This window comes from Eptatretus burgeri, chromosome 13 (genome assembly GCF_056783735.1).
Source record: "Eptatretus burgeri isolate ZD-2024b chromosome 13, Ebu_testis_v1, whole genome shotgun sequence".
NCBI classification, from domain to species: Eukaryota; Metazoa; Chordata; class Myxini; order Myxiniformes; family Myxinidae; genus Eptatretus; species Eptatretus burgeri.
Window position 1 is genome coordinate 4,713,636 of NC_140973.1, and position 25,821 is coordinate 4,739,456.

Genomic DNA, 25,821 nt, shown 5'->3' on the forward strand with positions numbered 1-25,821 from the left:
GTCTCGTCGGCATTAAAGACCTGCTCTAGAATAAATCTCTTCGCCTCAATTAGTTCCATGAGCTGTGGGGGGTAATTCTCCGAAATCATGGTCTGCCAATGCTGCTTACCCAACAAATTTTACATTATGGAGGCCGAATCTGCTTTTGAAGTTCTCGAACCAGCCCTTGCTGTCATTGACCCGGGGTCTTCGGCCTGTATATAAGTACAAATATTGTTTGTGAAGTTTAGAGGACCTGTGTACAAGTTTTTGGATCTTGGAGGTCATCGTGTGTTGCAGTTGAAGTCCATCGATCAGGCAGCACAAGATTGCAGCTCTGCAATCCAACTTGATGAGTCTTACATTAAGGCTTATCACCGTCGAGCACAGTGGTGGGCATGACCTTTCAGCTTTGAGGACTACTCTACTTTGCTTTGTGCATTTGCTTGTCCAGCCTTGCATCATAAAGTTTTTCACCTCTTTCCTTTCAGCTATATGAGGATTGAGAACTATGAAGATGCAGTTAAAGATTATGAGAAAATTTGTACCATGGAGGGCTCACAAGGTAACAGCTTCTTGTGTTACCTTTAATTTTAAAAAGTGCATACACACTTGTTAGCTCGCCTGTTCGAAGAACAGAGAGCTATAGCGATACCCCCGGCGTGAGCCTGAAAAATGTTTAAATTTTTGGTGCAAGTTCTTTTTTTCCTTTCTAATGTTTTTATCTACCACACTATTTTTTTATACGCCCTATATATATATATATATATATATATATATATATATATATATATATATATATATATATATATATATATATATATATATATATATATATATATATATATATATATATATATATATATATGTATGTGTCGTCCGTCCGTCTGTGTCTGTCTGTCCGTCCGTTCCTGTCCGCACTCTAACTCCCAAAGTTTTCAACTTTCACGTTTCATATTTGGTGCATAGGTACAGACTGTGGAGACGGTGTGTCGCGACATACGTTCGTCATCTAAAGTGGTTGCTGTTTTCCATGTAGTAGCACAATTCTGTGTATACCTTCTTGTTTGGGCGTATATTGTGCTCGCTTGCGCTCGTTACTGATTACGATATACAAATACATATATTGCTTTAAAATTATTTGGATCAGACTTCACTGCAATGCTTTATAAAAAATATTAATTATTAGACTCGTCTTTTAAAAACTATAAATGTATAAACGGGGATTGCCACAGGCGGATTATACATTGCTACAATGTATAAATGCCACCGGATTGGGTGGCTTTGACACCAACTCTGGTTTTATTCTCTCCCTGCTCGGAACAAGGTTAGCTTTCCTGCATACCAAAAAAAGAATAATAACGTTCTCATTCCACAAGTGGTAAACAAGACTGTATCATGCAATTTGTGTTTGAAGCATCAAGTCAATTATTCTGCACTTTAAAAGGTGGCAGGATTCTGTTTGAATTATTTTGCAAGCAAATGCATCTGTGGGATCTCGGTGGGGATACTGCGGTGCTTTCTGTTTGACATGGTGCCAAAAACTCACCCTTGCTTGTCGGGGTCGTGATTTCCTTTCCCAGTCTTATTGGTGCGTTTGAAGGATCAGATGTGTGAATTTTTCATGATTGAAAATGGACCAGTTTGTGCCTTGGCGAATCTGTATACAGTACGTGCAGATTATCGTGGGAAAAGGAAAACTGTCTTTCGGAACCATCCACAAATTGCATCGAAATTATATTTGTTTGTACAAATAATATAACTTGGGAACAAATACATACAAAGTACAAATAATATACAAATAGCTTTGCACCAGAGGTTTCCATAACTTATCTTGAAGCTCCTTCATTCAGAAGAGCAAGCTAAACGTTGCATCTTGTCCTTGCACAATTTTTGCATCGAAACCATGCTTTTATAGGCAGCTGAAGGCATGAGGCGTTTTTTGTTTTTGGGTTGTCCGTCGGTCCATTATCTGTTTTTGTTTTTGTTCCCACGATAACTTGTGATCTATCGAAGGGATTTCAACCAAACTTGGCCCAAGTATGATATGGACTGTAATATAAAGACAAACTGATTCGATTTTTAGTTCATAAGGTCGAAGGTTGTGTGCCATTTAATTGAAAATCATTTTGGCACCGCAATAACTTGTGCCAAGTTTGGTTGAAATCCATTCAATGGTTTACAAGTATGGGAACAGATTCAATGGGGTTCAACAGGTCAAAGGTTACATGCCCTTTGAAAATCATTTTTCAAACCATAATAAGTTAGAAGCATCTGACGTCTCTTTTCTATTTCTCTTCTCTCTCATGTGACCTATACTTGAGATAAAGTGTAACGGTTCTTCGTATGTACGCAGCACAAGGCTGCGGGGTGGCATAATTGTCTGGGGGCATGGCTGCTCCGCTGATTCAGATCCCCCCTGCTGGTTAGGGCAGGAATTTGTAATTTGAATGTGTAACCAGCGATGACTCGCCGACTCTTCACGAAGGACACCATGGGATCTTTAACATCCGCAACTAATGCCGGCAGATGGGAAGCCAAGTTTAACGTCGATCCGAAGGACGGCGCACACATGGATGATTCACCCTGCCTGTGTAACACCAGGATGACAGTTTATAATTGGGTCGCGATTCAAACCCAGGCTAGATAGCTTAGAGGCGAGTGTGCGTATCTCTAGACCATCCTGGCAGGCTCCGTGGAATCGTGGGTTGACAAGCATATCGATCGATCATATTTGTCACAATTTTATTTGCATCTCGTTTAGTTTCCGTTGACCCTTGAAATTTTGAGAATCACGTTGATGTGTGCATTTTCCTGCAGAGAACAGGCGGTTGTTGCAGGATGCTAAATTGCAGCTGAAGAAGAGCAAACGCAAGGATTATTACAAGATCCTGGGTGTTGGGCGCACTGCTTCGGAGGAAGACATCAAGAAGGCATACCGCAAACGTGCTCTCATGCACCATCCCGGTAATGACAACACCACTTGCCCTAATTAATTCTCATCTTTACATTATCATTCATTTTCTTGCATTTATTTATATTTTAAAATTTATTATATTTTTATTTGTATTAATTGAAATGTGAATGTATTTGATGGTTTCTGCCTTCTTGTCACTCTGGTTTATTTATTTATTTATTTATTTATTTCTTTATCTACTCGTAATTCAATTATAAATTAACAGGAAACAAACATAAGTATATGTGGAAAAACATAAGTATATGTGGAAAAAGCACAACGAGATGCATAAGTATATGTGGAAAAACGCCCAGACCGGTAATCAAACCCATGTCCTCGGAACCATACCAATGCTCTGCCCATCTGGGTGACCTACCGGTCGTAGATACCCTCGTATAAAGATACCACTCTCTTTCCCCCGCTGCTTCCGGGACACTCACTGCCAACCATAGGAGCAACGAGGGCCTGTCCACGAGGGGGTCTCCCCACCCCCCAATGCGGGGACAATCCCGACCCCCATGAGGACTATAATTGGGGACAATTCCATCCCCTCATGTCCACTATTAATCACCTTGGGGATGAAGGAATGCAATTGTATATGAACAGGAAAATAACATTATAAGTTTAAAAAAGACTTAAAATGTCATAGCCCCCATTGTTTTAGTAATTTTGATGTCTGGAATTAAAGGGCGAGCCAATGTTTATTGGTTCACGAAAAAGTAAGTGACCACTATATTCGTTATTGGTGTGTGTCTGTCTCTGTCTGTCTCTGTCTGTCAGTCCCGAGCATAGCTCCGTGGGTTTTGATTCAATCCTGATAAAGTTTTGGTGGGAGGTTTATATCATGATTTAGTTGTTTTCCTGAGAATGGGCGTGGTGCACCCATTATGGGTGGAGCCACGCCCAAAAAACATGTTTTTAGGGGGTAGCCTATTTCAATTTGCATCTTCTCCGAGGGGTTTGTCGAATCTGGCAGGGGTTTCGGTATTTGGTCAGCCCAATGGCACCTGCATAGCCCCACGGAGCTTGATTTTATTTATTTATTTATTTATTTATTTATTTTCATTTTCGTCCCAAGGTCAAGGTCACAAGGTCACAAACTTAGAAAATTGCGAATTTTGACATAAAAATCATATGACCACCCAAACTTTGTATTGAGAGCTCGGATGACAATATTTTTTATGCACAATCTTGGTCATTCCCCACCTCAAGTCTTGAAACCATTTTGCTCTATCTCGAACACCTTGCCCGTGGCGCCCCCTTCAAGTTTGTTTTTACGCTGATTTCATCAAAGTATGGATAACACTGAACAACAAAATTTTTTTACTGGAGATGTGTAAAGTGATTTAGACTAATTTGGGTACGCTGATTTCAAAAATCATAACCGTTTTGCTGTATCACGTCAGGATTTTCAGTAACAGAAATATTCCCATTGCTTAGAAGTCAGGATTTCAATGAAATTTACAAAAATTCATTTATTTCATCATGAATGCTTCAAAATTATAGAAATTACAGAAAAACTCCACTAGAATGTAATTAAAAATGCTTTAGGCATTTGGCTTTGCGTTTGTGCTGCTCTGTGTCAGTTTCACGATGCAGGAACCAGCAGAAATCGCCCATCATGTTCGGGTTGTGCCGCCCTTGGTAACGCGTCTCCATGAGTGAAATCTCTTGGTGGAATCGCTCGCCGTGCTCGTCCGAGACTGCTCCCAAGTTGTCAGGGAAGAAGTTCAGGTGCTGGTGTAGGAAATGGATTTTCAGGGACATCCTGGAGCCAAGTTTCCTGAAGGACTCCAGAAGCTGCTGCACTATTTCTTCATAGTTGTCCGCGCGCTCGTTCCCCAAGAAGTTGTCCGTCACAGCTTTGAAGCTCCTCCACGCTGCCAGCTCTTTGGGGTTTAGAGTTGTCGGAAAAGTTTCGTCCTTCATAATCTGTCGGATTTGCGGTCCAACAAAGACACCAGCCTTGATCTTGGCCTCCGACAAGGTGTTGCCAAACTTTTCCTTGAGGTATAAAAACCCACGCACATTCAGATCCATTGCCCGTACAAAACTTTTCATCAAGCCGAGCTTTATGTGGTGTGGTGGAAGGAAAACCTTGGCTGGGTCGACAAGGGCGACATGTTTCACGTTGTGTCGACCAGGTACATGCTCTTTTCGCTCTTCCCAATCTTTCTTCGTCCAGTGATTCTTGTCGTCTCTGCTATCCCAGAGACAAAGGAAGCACATGTATTTCGTGTAGCCTGACTGCAGCCCTAACAACAGCGCCACCACTTTCAAGTCTCCGCAGATGTGCCAGTTGAAGTCATTGTACTTGATGGAATCAAGCAGCTGCCGCATAGTCTCATAGGTCTCTGTCATGCCGAACGCGTGAGCCAGTGGGACTGATGGTTTCTCGTTGCCATTGTGGAGCAAAACAGCCTTCAAGCTGTTCTTCCCGAGTCGATGAAGAGGCGCCAGTCTGCAGGATCGTGATCACACCCAAGTTCTTTCAACAGACCGTTGATGTCACTGCAGAATGTCATCGTGTCTTCCATCTCAAAGAACTCAGCCATGTCTCTGTGACGTGCTCTGAACAAGGATATCTTGGTGTTAGGTTCAAGTAGATTCCACTGCTGCAGCCTTGATCCAAGCAGCTCTGCCTTCGCCTTTGACAGCGAGAGATCTCTTACAAGATCATTTAAGTCTCCCTGGTTCAGAAGGTGTGATTCTTGAGTGTCGGGTTCAAAAGGTTCATCATCACCATCCTCTTCACCACTGCTTACAGCTATGTTCTGATCAGCTGGAGGTGTTGGAACGGGGTTCTCGTCATCATGAGGCACAGGTTTACGAGCAGAGACGCAGTCAGCGTACTTGATGTGACCTTTATTCTTCTTGTTGAAGCCGGCGATGCTTGTGCAGCAGAAATAACAATCATCATGATGATTCTGCGGCTCACGCCATATCATGGGCACCGCAAATGGCATGCTCGCGCGCTTGCCCACCAACCACTGAGTCAAGGTTGTGTGACAGCTTGTGCAGCAGATGTGTGGTGCCCAGCTCTGTTCTTGGTCCCCCACCTTACACCCGAGGTAGTGAAAGTAGGTGGCCTTCATTTTCACTGCTGTAGATATACTTCGCTGTTGATCTTTTTTGGTATACCGACCACAGACATAACAGAAGTTGTCAGGATGATTGGTACAGGAACGCCTACTCATCTTTATCTGAAAGAAAGAAATATAACACAAGTTAACAACAATTGTACGAAATAGACATGTTAAAGACATATGTAAATTTCATTGAAATCCTGACTTCTAGGCAATGGGAATATTTCTGTTCCTGAAAATCCTGACGTGATACAGCAAAACGGTTATGATTTTTGAAATCAGCGTACCCAAATTAGTCTTAATCACTTTACACATCTCCAGTAAAAAAAAAATTTTTAAATTTGTTGTTCAGTGTAATCTAAGGAGTGTGAAATGCTATATAGCCTATATGACGTTATATTGTTCCTGGAATCTTCCAGAGAAAGTTTTGCACCAAAGGTCATAATCCTTGACCTTTGACCTTTAAAGTTCACAAAGGTCAAATTTTCAAAGTTGTGGGAATCGAACCGGGTTTTTGACCTTCGACGAACTAACTCCATTAAGCTATAGCACGTATCCTGTTTCCTTATTTTAATGTCCACAACATTGTTTTGTGACCTTTAAAGGTTATGCAAAGGTAAAATTTTTTAAGTTGTTGAACAAAACCGGGTTTTCGACATTTTGCAGCTAATAACCCATCACCCGTACCACATCATGTTGATCATTTTTATAATTTGGTCAAGCATTATCACATTGTCTCATCCTTGACTTCTGCAACAATCTACAACGTCAAATACCGCTCATGAACCATTGCCGTCTCCAGACTTGTGTGCAACTAAAATTGCCACCAAAAAATAAAATGACGTGCACATGTAAGCCATCATTCATTGTCTGTGTGCCAAGTTTGAACCACATCGGTGCATGCATGTCTGAGAAATGGTTGAGGACGAGTTTGACACAAGTTTTTTTTTTATTATTATTTATTTATTTATTTTTCATTTATTTTTTCAACTAAAATGGCCACCAGTCGGTCATCTTTGATCACATCCCAAAACAAAATGATGTGCATATGTATGCCATCATGTGTTGTCCTTGTGCCAATACAAATAAAATCAGTCCATACTTGTCTGAGATAATGTGGATGCACGCATGCACACGAAAATCGAGACCAAATCCATAAGCCCCTGTTTCGGACTAAGTCCAGCATGGGCGGATTAATAAAACAAGACTTTTAGATTTTAAATTTATTCCAATACAGCGAGGTGATTTTTACAAAACGAGCGAGATGGGTGAGGGTAAGAACATTACAGTTTGTACTCGTACTGTACTCTGCCGTAAATAGAAAACACAAGATTTAGCTCGGGATGATGATGTTGTTGGATGGGGGGGAGAAGGAGGAGAGGGATTCAGCAATCGGAAGAGCAGCATTAGCTTTACCACGATGTCTCCTGCAGCAATACCACATCGAAGAAGGGTAAGACGATCCGTTAACCCCGGAGGAGATCTTTTCCGCTTGGAGAGGTAGGTACGAGATGGTATCCTCTTCCAGAATAATCCCGTCTCGGCATTAAAAACCTGCTGCGGCATAAATCCCTTCACCTCAATTGGTGCCATGAGCTGCGGTGTGTAATTTTTTCACAGCATCATGGTCGGTCGATGTTACTTCCCCGACTAATTTTACATTATGGAGGCTGAATCCCCTTTTGAATTTCTCAAACGAGCTCATGCTGCCATGGAACATGTGGGTAGCCATAGTTGAACTGGAGCCTTCGGCTGCTTCGTGCAGACGTTGGTAAATCTGCAATGATTTCTCCCATTCGGAACCATCCACGTATTGCTCAAAGTTAGAGGTTGGTAGGATTCGAAAGCGGATTTTATTTTGTCACTGTCGGTGACACAAATATGGTATCAGCTGTGAAAAATAACTTAAGACATGAGACCAATCAGTAAGTTTGGCGAAGGAGTCACTTGACCTATCAAATGTGTTAATTGCTAATTACTCAAAAACTGAAAATAGTGCAAACACAATCTATACAAAGATTTAAAGATAATTGTACTGCTCATCTCATGACATAACTCAAGGGTTAAAGTAAAGTTTGCAGAAAAACGATTACTACCTGAGCTAACTTCTCCAAATATACACCCTGCAAAAATTCCATCGTGGAGAAAGGGAGCGGGGTGGGACCCAGAGGGAAAGGTGTAGGTCAGCAGAAGGCGTGGGAGAAGGGGTGTGGTTCAAGTCAGCAGAAGGGGGGGATGAGGGGGGAGGGGTTAGAGAAGGGACCCGGCATTGCTTGGCAGCGCTGGGTTACTTTGCTAATATATTGGCATCCTTGCACCTTTTTCAAATGATGGACCATTTCTTCCAGAAAATTGTTGAAATTAAACAATCTTTTGGTTTCCACATATGCTCTGTGTGCTCTGTTGGGTTTGCACCAAACGTAACGTTTTGAATTTACGCCAAAAAGTTCCATCTTGATTTTGTCAGACCACAAAACTTTTTGCCACATTGCTTCATTATCTCTGGAGTGGTTTTTTCCATCCTCAAACGGGACTCAAGGTGGGCTTTTCTGATTAATGGCTTCCTTCTCTACCATGGAGGCCAGACTTGTGGAGTGTTTGGGATATTGTTGTCACATGCACACAGTGACCAGTCTTTGCCATAAAGACATGTAGTTCTTTCAACGTTGCCATTGGCCTCTTGGTGGCTTCTCTGATCAGTCTCCTTGCTTTGTCACCCAGTTTAGATGGATGGCCTGATCTAGGCAGGGTCTTGGTGGTACCATATGTCTTCCACTTCTTAATTATTGTCTTGACTGTGCTCCAAGGGATATTTAAGGCCTTTGAAATATTTTATACCCATCCTCTGATCTGTGCCTTTCCACAACTTTATCCCAGAGGTCTTTTGAAAGCTCCTTGGTGCTCATGGTTGAGTCTTTGCTGTGAAATGCACAACCCAGCAGAGGAAACTTACAGGAACAGCTGATTTTATTCTGAAATAATCAGAATCATGACAATTTAACACTGGTGTGTGATTTTTAAGGTGATTGGTTACACCTGAGCTAATTTACAGTTGCTATTATAAGGGGGATGAACACTTAGCCAATCAAGATATTCTAGTTTGGTATTTTTAATTTATTTTCTGAAATTTTTAGAATTTGTTTTTCACTTAGAAGTCGTGGGTTATGATGTGTAAATATAGGTGGAAATAGTTTGATTTGATGCAATTTAATTCAAGGCTTTTGGCCAACAAAAGGTGAAGATTTTGAAAGGGGGTGTATACTTTCTATAGGCACGGTATAAGCGTGGATCAGCTCGCTACGCTTGCCTCACCACACATCTCTGCATTGGAACAAACACCACCATGTAATTCAAAACGCCTCTCCACGTTTTTAAAATGTAACCGCCATGCTTTATAGAACACCGCACCTCCACACAATTCAACACACATCACGAGAGAGACAGGCTTGTTTTAACTGAGGATAAGTAAGCGAGTTGCCGTGTTGTCATGATTTGTATGAAGCATAATTCAAACATTTATTTTGCAAATGAAATTGTAATATTAATGATTAATTACATTTTCATAAGCAATTGAAGTTGAAGATTTAAGTTAGAATAAAAAATAGAATTAAATTAAAACCCTTGGTGCAGCCTGGAAGTTTGGTATGATTTAACAAAAGTTTGTGGGAGTCAGTTGTTCAGTGACAGTGCAGGCACTGCACATATATGTATATATTGACACCTACACAGGTTGTGAACAGAAAAATAGAAGTGTCAATATAAAGTCACTACATTGAGCATTGGGCCACCAAATGCTGCCAGTTCGGTCTGTATGCGCAATGGCAAAGAATCCACCAGCGTCTGGAATTCTACAGGAGGGTTCGGCACCATCCTTCCATGAGAAAGTCGATTGACTCACACCTGTTTGATAGAGGTGGAAAACGCTGTCTCCGGTGTCGTTCCAGAATACCACATAAATGCACAATTGGGTTCAGGTCTGTTGATTGAGAAGGCCGTGACATGTAGATAAGATCAGTGTCATGCTCATCAAACCATTGGGCAACCACACATGCTCTGTGGATGGGGGCATTGGGGTCTCATCTTGCAGCCATGCGACCATAGTTATGGGCAACCAGGCCTATGCAGCATATTTATTCATGACCCGAAGCATGCTGGGATGTTATTTGCTTAATTATCTTGCAGTCCACACCTGTATGGAAGCTTTTGCTTGCTGTCCCTCATTTACCCAGGTGTTTCCACTTTTTTTGTCCACTACCTGTATATACAGGCAGCCCTTTACTTACGAACACCCGTACTTATGAATGAAATGCCTTTAAAATAAATGCAGTCAGAGGTCTTTTAAATTTCCAATAACTCAGGGTGTCGTTGATATTTAGACCTCAGTCGATCAACGATTGAGACCATGGTGAAGGATAAGCAGCAAATTCTCGAGTATATGAAAGGATCAGCACCCATTGGATATACCATGATAACGAAGAAGGGAAGAAAAAAAAAACGAACAGGAAAGATCAGTGGGGAATCAAATTATTTAAGGTTTAAGCCCATTCATTTCACATAAAAACACCACAGGGGAAGATGAGACGGAGTACCTACTGGTGAAGTGGAACAGCAGTTCGATATCTGCTTTCATGTCTTGAACATCCACTCACGGTCTCATGCGGCGAAGAAAGTTGCAGGACCCTGTGTCCAGCACAGCACGCAGGAAGAATGGCCAAAAGCTGTGATCTCGGCACGGTGAAAAGTCGTCAAGATTCGTCCATTCAGCATGGGTGGAGATGATTAAATGCTATGTTCTCGTGAAAAAGGCAATTTTCGAGTTGCGAACAATTCGACTTCCAAACGAAGTTCAGGAATGTCACCCGTTCGGAAGTCGGGGGCTGGGCTGCCTGTATATGTATTATTTGCTGGTAAGTGCAAAGATGTAAGTTGAAATATAATTGACAAGAGTTCAAGATAGATCAACAAAATAAGAAAGACCAGGATGGATTAATGCTTCACATTGTTTGCATACCATTAGCATGGGTAAATTGAGCACTCGTGTGAATGTGAAGAATGAATTCAAAACCGCGCATTTCGACCAAATTTATAATCGACCTTTTTCAGGTTTGATTGTGTGACCTTGTTCGAGTTTGTTTCCACATTTCTGTGTGTGTGTGTCATGTGCAGACAGGCACAGCAGTGCGTCTCCAGAGTTTCAAAAAGCAGAGGAGAAGAAATTCAAGGAGGTGGGTGAAGCGTTCAGTGTTCTCGCCGACCCCAAAAAGCGGGAGCGCTTCGACAACGGGCAGGATCTCGATGATGAGGTCGGCCTTAAAGGTAGTGTTGACATCAGACCTTATTGTTGCAAGAGCACTTCTTCTTCCCACCCCTAATTCCTCTTCATCCCTGTGGTATATTGATGACTTGAAAGTGCTTTGATGTATAATGTTTCATTCTATGGTTTTACTTTGCTGTTTTTATTGTTGATGCACAAATAATGGTCAAGATCATAAATGGAAGTTCTGCAGCCAGCCTTATGGTTTTGTTTATTTCTCCATCATGGATGGCACAATTCAGCTGACTCGCAGAGTACCTGCCCAACGTGCAACGTGTTATTCTGACACATCCCTTTTGGGCGGTGTATAGGCAACAGACTGCTGCCTCAATCACTCTCAAATCAAAAAAAATTACCTGGGTTATGTATATACGTTGAAGCAAAAATATGCATACTGCTTACGTACATGTATAATATCTCGTCGTTATGTGGCCTGATGATTCCAGTTGCACTCTCTGCACTGGAACATGTGTGTGTATATATATGTATATGTGTATATGTATATATATATATATATATATATATATATATATATATATATATATATATATATATATATATATATATATATATATATATATATATATATATATACATAAAAGTTAAAGTGAATTAAAGCAAGCTTTTTGTTGAGCAATAAATATAATTTAACATCTTTGTGTGCAAATGCATAATAACGAGGTACAAATGGCAAAATAAAAACCAAATTGAAGGAGACGACGAAGACTCAATGGACTGTCCAAAAACAATCATAAATGATCTCGTGAGCAGCTTATCACTCCGTCGTTTTACCCCAGCCTCCAAACAACTCTCCTATTCTAAAAATTCACTTTATTGTTTGAAGTGATTGTTGTTTTTTCAAAATACAAGTGTGAACACGAATTGTAATACGCACTGCATACATTTCCTGTATAAACATAACTTTATTCATTACCCCCCCCCCCTTCCCCTTATCCTCACCCCCCTCCCTCTTTACACCCAAGCCATTCCAGTCCACAAATGCTTAAACTTTGAATTACTGTACTCTGCTTGTATAATCAAAAACACATTCACAATAAGATATTCGATGTAACAAGAGTGTGCTTTTGTGGGAAAACAACTCCTTGCACAATGACATGCCTTGTGATGGCATCACAAGGGATGTTTATTTAGGATCACGACAAAATAAATATTGCAATTGGTTTTGAATGGAACATGAGCACTCGCGCGCGTGCGCGCACACACAAACACTTGTCTGTAATTTGCAAAATGCTACTGAATTGATCCGCGCGGTTGTGAATAAGAATCAAACAAAATGGTCGCTGCCGATGTGACGATAAATATCCACTGAACGTGTTGTTTATGTGCCAGTTTTACGGAATGCTTCTTTTGCAGACTTTGATGCAAACACCATCTTTCGCACGTTCTTTGGGCCTTCAGCTTCTGGTGGCAACTTCAGTTTTGAAAGTAAGCAGCCCTCCATATGGACACTTTTCTAGTTATCATCTCCACCACTGAAGGTGGATGGAGGTTGTTTTCATCCCTGTTTGTTTATTTGTCTGTGAGCAGGATATCTCAAAAAGTTATGGACGGATTCGGATGAAACTTGGTGGACAGGTTGGGTGTGAGACGAGGATCAATTACATTTTGGGGAAGATCCGGATCTGGATACTGGAATGTTTTTAAGTGATTCTTCACAGTTGAGAGATGGGGCCAAAAACGATATATAGCAAGATATCTCAAAAGGTTGGGGGATTGATTTGGACGAAACTTTGTGGATGAGTTGGGGAGGTGACAAGAACAAGTCTATTCGATTCTGGTTAAGGTCCGGATGCAGATCCGGCCGATCGTTGGGATACAAAATGTAAACTGTTCAGCCTGGCAGAGGTATGTGTTCCACCGAATGCCATACGAGTTACAACTGTAACTACTGTAACTACGGCTCTGTGCATGCCAGGAGATGAGCGATTGAGTCATCCAAAGACTGCGGGCATTTACTGTCGTGGCCAAAAATATTGGCACCTTTGCACTTTTTTCAAATAATACACCATTTCTTCGAGGAAATTGTTGAAATTAAATAATCCTTTGGTATCCACATATGTATTTCTTTGGTTTGCAGTGGAACAAAACAAAAAGCTGGAAAAAAAATTACGAGATCTTCGCTTATTCCACACAGAAATTCCGAAAATGGCCCGGACAATATTATTGGCACCTTTTTTAGAAGTTGTTAGAAATAATTAGATTTCAAGCAGGCGATTCTCCTTTACTTTGGAATTGAACTCACCTATGGTGAGTTGTAGGTGCCTACAATATAAAAATCACTCATTTAACCAGTTTGAATGGAGAAAAGGAGTCATTCTGCTGTTTTGTGTCACTGTGTGTACCATAATGACCTTGGAGAAAAGAAAGAAAACCAGAGAATTGTCTGAGGAGGTAAGACATAACATTGTAGCCAAGCATGGACAATCTCAACACTACAAGCTCATCTCCAGAGACCTTGGTGTTCCTGTGTCCACCGTACGCAATGTTATCAGGAAGTTTAAGGCCCATGGCACTGTAGCCAACCTCCCTGGACGTGGCTGCAAGAGAAAACTTGATCGAAGATTGTCACAAAGGATTGTTCGAATGGTGGAGAAAGCACCTCGATCAACTGCCAAACAGTTTCAAGCTGACCTTCAAACACAAGGTACGGCAGTTTCAACTCGCACCATCCGTCGCCAACTCAATGAAAAGGGGTTCTATGGTAAGAGACCAGGAGGACCCCACTGCTGAGAGAGAGACATAAGAAAGCCTGACTGGAGTTTGCCAAAACACACCTGAACAAGCCAAAATCCTTCTGGGAAAATGTCCTTTGGACAGATGAGACCAAATTAGAGCTTTTTGATAAAGCACATCATCTCTATGTTTACAAAAAACAAAATGAAGCCTTTAAAGAAAAGAACACCTACCCTACAGTCAAACATGGAGGAGGTTCAGTGATGTTTTGGGGTTGCTGTGCTGCCTCTGCCACTGGCTGCCTTGAATGTGTGCACTGCATCATGAAATCAGATTACCAAAGAGGCATTTTGGAGCACAATGTTCAACCCAGTGTCAGAAAGCTGGTTTTCAGTCGAAGGTCATGGGTCTTGCAGCAGGACGATGACCCCAAACACACTTTAAAAAGCACCCAGGAATGGTTCAAAACAAAATGCTGGACTGTTCTGAAGTAGCCAGCAATGAATCGGTCTAAATCCAATTGAACACCTGTGGGGAGATCTAAAAATAGCAGTTGAGAGAAGACACCCTTCAAATCTGGGAGAACTGGAGCAGTTTGCACAAGAAGAGTGGGACAAACGACCAGTCGAGAGATGTACGAAGCTTATTCATGGATACAGGAAGTGCTTGACTGCAGTTATTTTGTCCTAAGGCTGTGATACCAAATATTAAGTCAAGGGTGTCAATAATTTTGTCAATGCCATTTCTTTTTATTTTATGATTTAAAAGGATATATTAAGTTCTGAATGAAAAACAAAGGTTCTGTAATATTAACAGTGAAATAAATAATTGTGGAGACCAAATACTTTTGTCAATTTCAAGTTTTATTTTTAGAGAAAATTGAGTTATTTTGAAAAAGTGCAAGGGTGCCAATATTTTTGGCCATGGCAGTATCTTTCTATAATTCACCGCCTGTCCGTCTGTCCGTTCCCAGGTACCGCAAAAAACGGCTGAACCGATCGCAACCATTTTTGGGGTGTGTCATCCTGGGACCCCTTGCAGTAAAATCAGCATAAATATAATAACATGACCCCATTGACGGCTCCCGTAGGGAGCGAGTGCTTCCAGTCATAGCAATGTGATGGAGAGCATTATGGGATTTTAAAACCTGATGGTTTTCTATGATTTATTTTGGGCATACACCAACCAAAAGAGAAAAAAAAAATTATTATTCTTTAACAAGCTCATTATTCTTCTCCAGCATCTTGTGTTATCTGCCCATCTCCTTCCTTGCCCCTTCTCCTTTTCGTTTTATCACCCCCTTATCATTGTTCATGTCTATAACTCTCATCTTTGAAATCGATTGTTTTTCTCTGAAAAATTCCATCACGTGTATAGTCGGTCAAATTGCATCACATAGGCCATACATAGCGCATGACATACGACTAAAGCAATACATTGACTTGATTTTATTTATTTATTTTTATTGGGTCTTCGGCACGTCGGAACTGCACACACAAAGACGTACACACAGACAAATACATGCATGAGACAAACACAGCAGCCATCAAACTTGGGGGAAGGGACTTCATTTCCCAGGGCATTCTGGGTATGGGTCTTTTATGGCTGTCTTTTCTCGCCGCACTCAGCGTGGCAATTGATGAATTTCCTCTTCCCCATGGATGCTAACCTCTTCTTGTTTCTCCATGATCTCTCTATCCTTTAAATGCTATCCATCGAGCAAGGAAGCAGCACATCCTAGTTTTAAAGTATTCGGTGTGACTCGGCCAAGGTTTGAGCCACCGTCGACCAGGCTTGGATCGGACGCTCTAACCATTACGCCACCAAGTCTGATTCTCGAGCAGATTTGTCTGCATTTTCATTATTTACTTTCTTTATGTATTTCTTCACTTCATACATGTTCAAACCCCGTTCTCCCCACACTCCTTCCTTGCTCTGCTGCAGCCTCGGGCCCTGGAAACTTCTACTTCCACTTTGGCTGATGATTTTTCGATTTGCCAACGAGAGCACATGTTCGCCTTCCATTTTACTTTATTTACCTGCCTTTACTGTAGCTTGCAATGCAGTAATATATATTTGTCAAGTTTTGCAATAATGATTGATCCATCTTCCTGCAAAGACTATTTGTGTGCTGTTTAATATTTGTTTCATTGAGTACAGCATCGCTTCCTTTATCTACCCCACTCCCTACTTCTTTTACGTCATTCGTCCAACGGAGAGGGCAGCGGTTAATGGTGGCCATGCAGATTTTCAACATCCTGGTTTTCCATTGAAAGGATGCTACAGGGTACTCTCCACTGAATACGTGTGGATGAAGGTGGTTCCATACCCTTGAAGGCAATATGCAGTGGAGGACGCAGTGAAAATATGCCCTTGAAGGCTACTGGTTTGGGTCTTGAAGTCGAATTGTCCTCTCAGATCTCGTCCATCACCCGAACTCGTTGTATAAAATACCGAAGCACCAGGATTTCTCGGATTGCAGTGAAGGGCAAGCATGTGAGATTTGTGTTCCTGTTTTTGATTTGCCACGAGGAAGCCTTGCACTGCACTCGTGGTTCTCCGGTGTCTATTTATCATCAACTTTCACTGTATTTTAGTTTATTCGTATAACTTTTAGGCTTGCTCTGACAGTTGCTTCAAATATGGTCACCGCGCCCCCCCACGGGCCCCCCTCTCTCGCCAGATTGAAGCTTAACGTAAATTTTCCCAGTCTATTTTCCGTAAAGTGTGAACTGCATCTCATTCAAAACCAAGTACCGTGTCAGAATCATTAACCCCCAATCCATCTGACTCAGTAAGGGGGACGTTTGGGAAGGTGGGTGGTTGGAAAGGGTGTTTCTTATAACTTTTCCGAAGGGTGTTACTTGTGGAACCGGTTTACAAATTTATTTTTCCCAGTTGTGCAAATGGAATTTTTTTTGTTGGTTTTTATTTTATTTTTATTTTTAATCCTTCTTTTTGGGGGACGGGTGGGTCGGGGTGCTTTATTTGTTCTGCTGTGATTTGTACATGAATGAAGAACAAAAGATTCTGAAGATGATAGAAACAAACAAAAAAGAAATCTTACATTTACCTGCATTTTGAACACGTTCAGTTTTATATTTTTAACTCGACTGGACTTCCACGTGACGTTTCATTGCAATATTGATTGTAAAATCAGTTTGTTTGTTTTTCCATCAGTCTTTACCAATGGAACCACCGGCATATTTATATATAGGTGTATTAAAGCATTTTCAGCAATAACATGTAATGAATGTTTCATTTGTTGACTGTTGCATGATTTGGTGGATTTTTTTTTTGTTTGTTTGTTTTTTGTTTTGTTGGGTGAACACCGACTTTAGTCTTGGAACACAAAATGCCGTTGTAGAACTTTGTAATGCTATTTGTGTATATGAAGGTGGGTGTGTTATGTTGTGACGTCCCGAGGAGGTCGCACGTGACAGCCCTGGGGTTTTGGGTGATGGTAGTTGTGGGGGGGGGGGGAGGGTTTGAATGACTTTATCTGCATTGTATTGCTTATTAATGTTTGCTGGCAAGGCAGTCAATTTATTACATCTGCTCTGCTTGCTTTATTTGTCGCTTTGTAACTATAGCAGGCATGCAATAAATAAATAAAGATGGAACCAAATAGGCTTTGCTTCAATCATGCTCATGCTTTGAGTTGCGAGTAAATATACACTGATGAGCCAAAACATTATGACCACCTGCTTAATATGCTATTGGTCCTCCGTGTGCCATCAAAACAGTGCCAACCCGCCGAGGCATGGACTCTACAAGACCTCTGAAGGTGTCCTGTGGTATCTGGCACCAAAACATTAGCAGCAGATCCTTCAAGTAATGTAAGTTGCGAGGTGGAGCCGGCATGGATCGGACTTGTCGGTCCAGCACATCCCACAGATGCTCAATCGGATTGAGATCTGGAGCCCAGGGCAACACCGTGAACACTTCATCATGTTCCTCAAACCGTTCCTGAACAATGTGTGCAGTGTGGCAGGATGCATTATCCTGCTGAAAGAGGCCACTGCCATCAGGGAATACCATTGCCATGAAGGGGTGTACCTGGTCTGCAACGATGTTTAGGTCGGTGACACGTGTCAAATTGGCATCCACATGAATGGCCGGACCCAGGATTTCCCAGCAGAACATTGCCCAGAGCATCATACTCCCTCCACTGGCTTGTCGTCTTCCCACAGTGCATCCTGGTGCCATCACTTCCTCAGGTACACGGCCATCCACATGATGTAAAAGAAACCTGGACTCATCAGACCAGGCGACCTTCTTCCACTGCTCCAAGGTCCAGTTCCGACGCTCGTGTGCCTATTGTAGGCACTTTCGATGGTGGACAGGGGTCATCATGGGCACTCTGACCGGTCTGTGGCGATGCAGCAGGGTGCGATGCACTGGATTGTGACGCATTCCTCCCGTGACCACCACTAAAATTTTCTGTGACGTGCCACAGTAAGCCTTTTGTCGGTTCGGACCAGACGGGATGGCCTTCGTTGCCCTCGTGCATCGATGAGCCTTGTGTGCCCAACACCCTGTCGCCGGTTTGTGGTTTGTCCCTCTTCGGACCACTGTCGGGAGGTACTCACCACTGCTGACCGGGAGCACCCCACAAGCCTCGCCGTTTCAGAGATTCTCTGACCCAGTTGTCTGGTCATAATTTGGCTCTTGTCAAAGTCACTCAGGGCTTTACTCCTGCCCATTTCTCCTGTATCCAACACATCAACTTCAAGAACTGACTGTTCACTTGTTGCCAAATATATCCCACCCCTTGACAGGTGGGTGCCATTCAATGTTATTAATTAATCAATGTTATTCACTTCACCTGTCAGTGGTCATAATGTATTGGCTTAATGGTTAAGGTGCTGGGCTTGGGATCCTTGGGTCCTGAGTTCAAATTCTGCTGGCCCATTGAATTAATACCTGGCGGGGTTGACTCGGCCTGTCATCCGTCTGAGGTCGGCAAAATGAGTACCATGCTGGGATGATCGAGCTGTTCGCGCCAGAGTGGCGACCTGTCCAGGATTGTGCCCAATAGCCCAGGAGACTGCTTTGCAGCATCGACGCTCTGCACAGACTATGGTCCCAATAGAAGGATGGATGTATGCTGGATAGGGATTGTTCCCTAAAATCGCATACACAACTTTTACAAGAAGCCGAAAATACTTGGAAACACACCTATAAGAAAGGGTGTTGCCTCGGCACAACAAAAAAGTTGGAGAACTTTCTGAACTTGCCCAAAAAGCTGAAAGCTTCTTCTAGTGCAAACTCCCAAGGACATGGATTGGTGCAAGGCCTGAAGGTTTGTAGACCGAAGGCGTTGCACCCAAACCTTGGACCATTGTGCCAGTGAGTGGACTTTGACTTGCAGGATTACCTTGTGTGTACATGGAAGGCTTGGTCATTTAGTTAATGGACGTCTTTAATTGAAAAGCTGATGTTATTACCAACATTTAGGCAGACTTCTCAGAGGGAGACACCATATCGGGTTCAGTTGCTTCTTAACATGGGTAGGAAGGTCATATTTGGGACTTGTCATGGCAAAGAGTAAGTTTTCATATGATTATTTACTCCGAGCAAATACCACCCGTCACTTCGCTGACGGTAATACTAAAGGTTGGAGGGGGGAGAGATGGGGGAAGGGAAGACTGTGATGTGAGAGGAAGGGAAGACAGAGGTGCGGTGGAGCTTTAACTACGATTCAGATCGTCTCATCATAATGATTCTGCAGAGAATAACAATAAAGATTGAAAAAAAAAATGATGTCTGAAATACATTTTCTGCCTGTCACAATATACATGGCCCGGAGACAAACACCATCCAGACATAATCACCGTCCGAATATGTCCAGAGACAGACAGAGAGGGGAGAGTGAGAGAAGAGATGCAGGAGGAGAGTACTGCACTGTATTGGGAGGGGGTAGAGCAAGTATGGGGCAAAGAGAGAGGGGTGGTGGTAGTGGAGTTAGCAGAAAGAATATGTTATGCTTTATGAACCACACACACACACACACACACACACCCACACACACACACACACACGTGCTTGGCCAATTTTGGGAATTGGTAGGTTGGAGTCCGTATGATTCCCAACTCCCGTATGTACTGTATGCAATCCAGAAACCTTGAGGAGCTTTCACTGAAAAACAACGTTACATTTACATCGACGTTGCAGGGAGATGATCACAAACATTTTTCTTATAAACAAGTGCATGTGATGGGGAAAAAAATAGGCTTGGTAATTTAGAAAACACGTTAATACGGAAAACTGCTCTGAAATCGGGTGGTAGTTCACAACCACTCGCTCAGGGTGACGTAGCATGGCAAAAGCGTCCGCAAAGAGTAACGACGTAGCGTGGTATTGCTGTTGGGAATAGGCGCTCGGCAAGTGGCTTAAGCACTCTAATTAAATCGTTGATAAGGAACGGTTGGCCAGGCTGTCACTGCATTCCATAAATTATCCCTTTAACTTTAAAGCCTGTCTTCACCACACGTGCAGCGGTTAATGAAATAAAATGACTTCATCCACAAAAGAGTTACAGCTTTATACAGAACAAAGTTCTATCACCCGTGAAATAAACATTGCAGAAAATCCACCATTTTGCCTGCTCGTCTGTGCGTGTCACGTGGTACATCGGTTCGGGGTCTGCGCAAACATTATAGCTTTATTTTAAAACGTCCGTTTTTTTTTTGTTTTTAAACCAGATTTGCTTTGATTCCCTGTAGAGCACATCGCGAAACCTCAGAAAATATACACGGATATGGCATACGCGATGGATAGGCGGTCCATCTGGGGGACAGGGTGTGAGGAATTGCAGTGAATGCATTAAATCATATAGCTCAAAGAAGTTGGTTCCCTGAAATAAATGTTGCAGAAAATCCCCCATTTTGCCTGCTCATATGTACACGTGTTGCGTGGTACATCAGTTTGAGGTCCACACAAACGTGATGACTTTTCTTTCTTTTTTAAACACCCGTTTTTCACCAGATTTTCTTGATTCCCCGTAGACCACCGCAAAACCTCCGAAAATATAGACACAGATGCTGTGGATAGGCAGTCTCGGGGACAGGGCGAGAGGTCTTGCAGTGAATCCATTAAATCGGAGAGCTCAATGAAGCTGGTTAATTTTGTTACGTTCCTAAATTTTTTGTTCACGCAATATAATTCTTCAAACAGGAGAAAAAGATAAGTTTAATGGTTTGGAAATTTCACATTTTCTTGTGTATGTGTGGAGAAGCAGGGAACATAGCCTTGCTTGCTTAAAGTAAATAGGTATATTGACTTAGCTATAAGACTCCTTATTTCTTTAAATCATCATATTTCCAAACAGATTTTGACACTTATTTCGTCCGGACGATATCCGATTGTCCAAACCGAAATAATATTTCGATGATGTGCTTTAATTAGTCCGTGAGAGTACATCATGGAAAATCGTATCAAACGATGCATGAAATCGCTCCAAGCTCCTAATTTGAAAACTTGTCGTACTTACAAAAGCGATGTACACAACGATTCATAGCTATGATGATAGGCATTCGATATGAGTGAGGAAAGTGGAAAAAAAAAAACTTTATCGTAAAGAAATCCGTGCGGCCTGTTCCAAGTCAAGGCATGGTTGAGCAGGCCAAAAAAAAGCACATGGCGGCTTCAGACCCCAGCGAGGTTACCCAGGAAACGCTTTAAGACTCCAGAGAGCGAGGTGGCCGAAGATCGCTTGATGAAGGATATTAAATAAGGCCGTTAATTTTCTTTAAAAGGGCTCTTTTAATTAACCCAAACATTGGTCTGTCTCCACCCCCCCCCCCCCCCCCCGTCATGGTACATGATTATGTTGATGTTTTTCCCTTGGAGTTTGATGTTGATGGCATTCAGCACTTCAAAGATTTCCACCAAGTAAGCTAGAGATAGCAAAACTCCTTCAGACTGGAACTTGTCATGGAGATCTGCTTTCTGCTGCGAATCTAGAAATGTTGCCACTTCTTGTCGTACTTCATAAAGCCGTCCAAGCATGTTTCCCTTCGAAAGCCATCGTACGTTTGTGTGGAAAAGCAAGGCTTGAGGTTCAGAATCCATATCCACACACAGCTGTTTGAAGAGACGACTGTTTAAGGCTCCAGCTTTGATGAAGTTGACGACCTTGATAGCCAGGTTCATGACATCCCTCATTTCAGCAGGAAGAGTTCTGGATGCTAAGGCTTCACGATGAAGGATGCAGTGCGTACCTATAGCAGATGGACTTTTTTCTTTCACTCTTGTTATGAAACCAGATTGCAAACTGACCATGGCCGGAGCTCCATCAGTACACACCCCTACCAGCGAGTCCCACGAAAGTTGATTTTCCTGGAAGAAGTTTGATACCACTTGAAAAATATCTGTTGCTGTTGTGTTGTTACAAATCTGGCAGCCATGAGCACACAACAGCCAGAGTCCTTATAGATCTGTTATATCGGTAAGTGCGTGTTTCTAGTTAGGGTCCCATCCCTAGTCTAATGGGAATTAATTGTATGTGTGCTGCAGAGTTATTTTGATAGTCAGGGTTTTCTTTTACATTTCACCAACAACAATGCCCATCTTCGTTTTCCCAACAACACTGCTCTCGGCATTCTCCGCGCGCTCGCTGGTATGTAGGCGTGTGCGGAATTCCATTCCAAATATGGTCACGAAGCATCTCGCTTTGGCTGCGCGCCAAATAAGGGTATGCGTCATTTTCCGGCCAATGGGCGACGAGCAGACCAGAGCCGCGACACGCGGTCCACCCAATGAGAGCAGGCCACGGACGAGCAGACTGCGCCCCGAAGGACGGAAGAAGGAATGAATGATTGCTTCCTGTCAGCTCGAAGTGCTTCTGTCTGGTCTGTACTGACTGCATCGCGCGCTTCTGTCTGGGTCTGCGGCGGACTGCATCCAAGGGTCTCGTCTGGCGCATTACGACGAGCGGTCGACCATCCCATCACAGGAGATCACCTCGTCTCGCCTCCTCTGGATTCGGCTGCTCTGGTCCGTCCTTTGGCGACTGGTGCTCCAGGAAGGTGCGGACATTGAGCCACGTGAATGCGGCCAGGTAGCCAGCACGTTCTCCTTACCTCCAGCTCACCTTCCTTCCAACCTGGGGGTATCAATAAAGGCCGCAGCCATCATTTCTTCTGGGTATTTGTGTGTGTGTGTGTGTGTCTGTGGGCTCCATCTGATAAGTAGAATTGTTAAGTGCTTTTTTGCTGTACATTGGTTGCATTGCTTTTATTCATGATAACTCTGCTCTGTGTTCCCCTTCCTGATTATTGTTATAAATAAATATCCCTCTTGTTGAATGTACCAGCTCGTTTCTGTGTTTCTTTCATTGGCTTAGCACGCTGTGTATTGAGAGATAGTGAGGGTAAATTGTTCATTTGGTCCGGCGTGGCTCGGTCATGCCAGATCCGAGTCGTTACCTGCGACTTGGATCGGACAGAGTCGGCCGAGGGTGTGGTTCCCTGGTAGTTAGACTGCGTGGGTATTTATAGTTAGGGAATTTTAGCAAATTGTATTGACCATCTGTGAAAAAAATTGCTTACCAAAAAATTTCTTCACTAACGTATTCATCTCGGTGTCTACGAACACCTATCAATTAGTGCAAACCCAAATCCTTGTGGAAAATTCTGGGGAGCCAATCAAAGTTCGGGTGCTCAGAGGGCCTGCGCGAAAAAATCGGAAAAATTAACTTTTGCCAATATTGACTTGTGGGATGTTTAACTAGGGGTTTTTTGCGGTGCTGAATTGATTCCAACCATTAGATTTAAGGAAAAATGAATCCCTGGCCGTAAAATATTGATATGATACATTTTTAGATATCTCAGACTGTGTTTTGCGGTAATTTGGCTCAATTGATTCAGATTGTTCAAATTGTGCTGAAACCATACAACATTTTTGAAACCACTGCTATATTGGTGGTTATACTTGTGCTCATGCTCAGTAGAATTCTCTGTGTTAGCTAAGAGCTTTTAGCTATAAAAATTATTGTGTACCGGACTCTATAGAAGTTGAATATATTCAACATAGAGTGGACCTATTAATGTTAAAACGCATCACTGTATGTGTGTTCTGTCTGTTTTGTGTCAAACTTTCATGTCCTGTCTGTTGTTTACAAAAAAAAATGTCTTATTTTTTTAGGACAGTATGGACAAGGATGTGACTGAACCTGACTTGAGGTGTTTCATCTGTGGTGGTTCCGGGATTGAAAAGCATACGCTCTCAAAAGTCTCCAATAAAGGGCACCCACGGATCTTATCACATTCTGAGCTTGTGGGCGATGCGGCGTTGATCGGGAGACTAAATGAGGACTGGAACAACGGAGAAGACAGCAAGTCGAGATACCATGTGGATTGTAAAACAGAGTTGTACAGTCGTGCGAGAAGTATATCCACTGCAACTGAAACGGCTAATTGTAAGTTTTTTTTTGATTCATCATTCAAAGGAAGTAGCATTGCAAATAAAAACGACAATAATAATGTCAAATTTGCTTTCTAAACAATAATTTTATTTCCATAGAACAAGATGAGGAGGGCCGATGCTCAGACAGGACGAAAAAACGCTGGATGTCATCTGGGCAAAGTACCTCACCTGGCTCCAGCTCTACTTCCCAAACACCATCAGCGCATCTTATCTACCATGATATCTGCATACTCTGTGATGAAGGCATCAACGTTGGAACATTGGAACGAAACCCTGGTAAGTTGCGCGTTTACTGAGCCCTGCACAAGTTCAAATGTATATTTTTCAATTTTTTTCTCTTCACTCTACCACTCAAAGTCAAATACTTTAATCATGCATATATGTGGCATCATCCAGGCAGAGCCCGGAAGTTGTATTGTGCGCCTGACAATCGCTACCAGGACCGACTGAAAAGGAATTTGATGGAGACAGCTGTGAAACGAGGAGATGCCTGGGGACGTGAGGTTGCCGGTCGTCTGTCTGGGATCATAGACTTGGTAGCAGAAGAGGCGCTTTTTCATCTTCGGTGCAGGACCCTATTCGAGCTTACCCCCAGACTAAAGACTGGCTGATGCTGCAAAGTCCATCGTTGGATGCCTGGGACTATGGATGGCAACTCACTAAGCAAGGATATGCAACAGTCCCTTCTACAGACCCCATTGCACCAGACTACCTCCTGACGTTTGCCAGCTGCAACTGTGCGGGGGCTGCAGCTCACTCAGGTGCTGCTGTGAAAAGCAAGGAGTCAAGTGTACTTCTGCTTGCGGCATCTGTCATGGTAACTCTTGCCTGAACATAAACCAGCTGGATGACAAGAGGAGTGAGGAAGATACTGGGGAGTTTGATGAATAAGGTTGTAAAAACTGACGAAGCAACATTTCCATTGAGCACAGTTCTGTTAAAAAAAGTCAATGAAATATATTTTATATGATCAAGGAGTGTTTTTTTTTCTCAAATCTAATGGTTGGAATCAATTCAGCACCCCAAAAACCCCCAAGTTAGATATTGGCAAAAGTTAATTTTTCCGATTTTTTTTTCGCGCAGGCCTTCTGAGCACCCAAACTTTGATTGGTTCCCCAGAATTTTCCACAAGGATTTGGGTTTGCACTAATTGATGGGTGTTTGTCGACACCAAGAAGAATACGTTGGTGAAGAAATTTTTTGGTAAGCAATTTTTTCACAGATGGTCAATACAATTTGCTAAAATTCCCTAACTATTAGGTATATTGAAATTGGCAATTAACCCTACTCCACGCCGTCGAAGTTTTGGCGACCACGGTCCTTTAAGTGACCCGTCGGCTTCGGAGTTATCCGGGGTGACA

The 25,821-nt window shown here is 42.5% G+C and overlaps 1 protein-coding gene and 1 pseudogene across 2 annotated transcripts in view; both read left to right on the forward strand.

Moving 5' to 3' along the window:
• Positions 1-17,661, forward strand: part of DNAJC7 (DnaJ heat shock protein family (Hsp40) member C7) — a 49,458-nt gene extending 31,797 nt beyond the window's left edge. The window contains exons 9-14 of the mRNA XM_085850837.1: positions 280-371; positions 471-544; positions 2,800-2,946; positions 11,188-11,337; positions 12,710-12,781; positions 15,974-17,661. Coding sequence (XP_085706963.1) covers positions 280-371; positions 471-544; positions 2,800-2,946; positions 11,188-11,337; positions 12,710-12,781; positions 15,974-16,011 — 573 coding nt within the window. The 3' untranslated portion in view covers positions 16,012-17,661. The remainder of the gene's footprint in view (positions 1-279; positions 372-470; positions 545-2,799; positions 2,947-11,187; positions 11,338-12,709; positions 12,782-15,973) is intronic.
• Positions 17,662-22,000: 4,339 nt separating this feature from the next.
• LOC147013693 (uncharacterized) lies at positions 22,001-25,497 on the forward strand (annotated as a pseudogene). Its single transcript, XR_015050481.1, has 3 exons — positions 22,001-24,452; positions 24,557-24,736; positions 24,857-25,497. The product of XR_015050481.1 is annotated as an uncharacterized LOC147013693 (transcript).
• Positions 25,498-25,821: the final 324 nt, after the last annotated feature.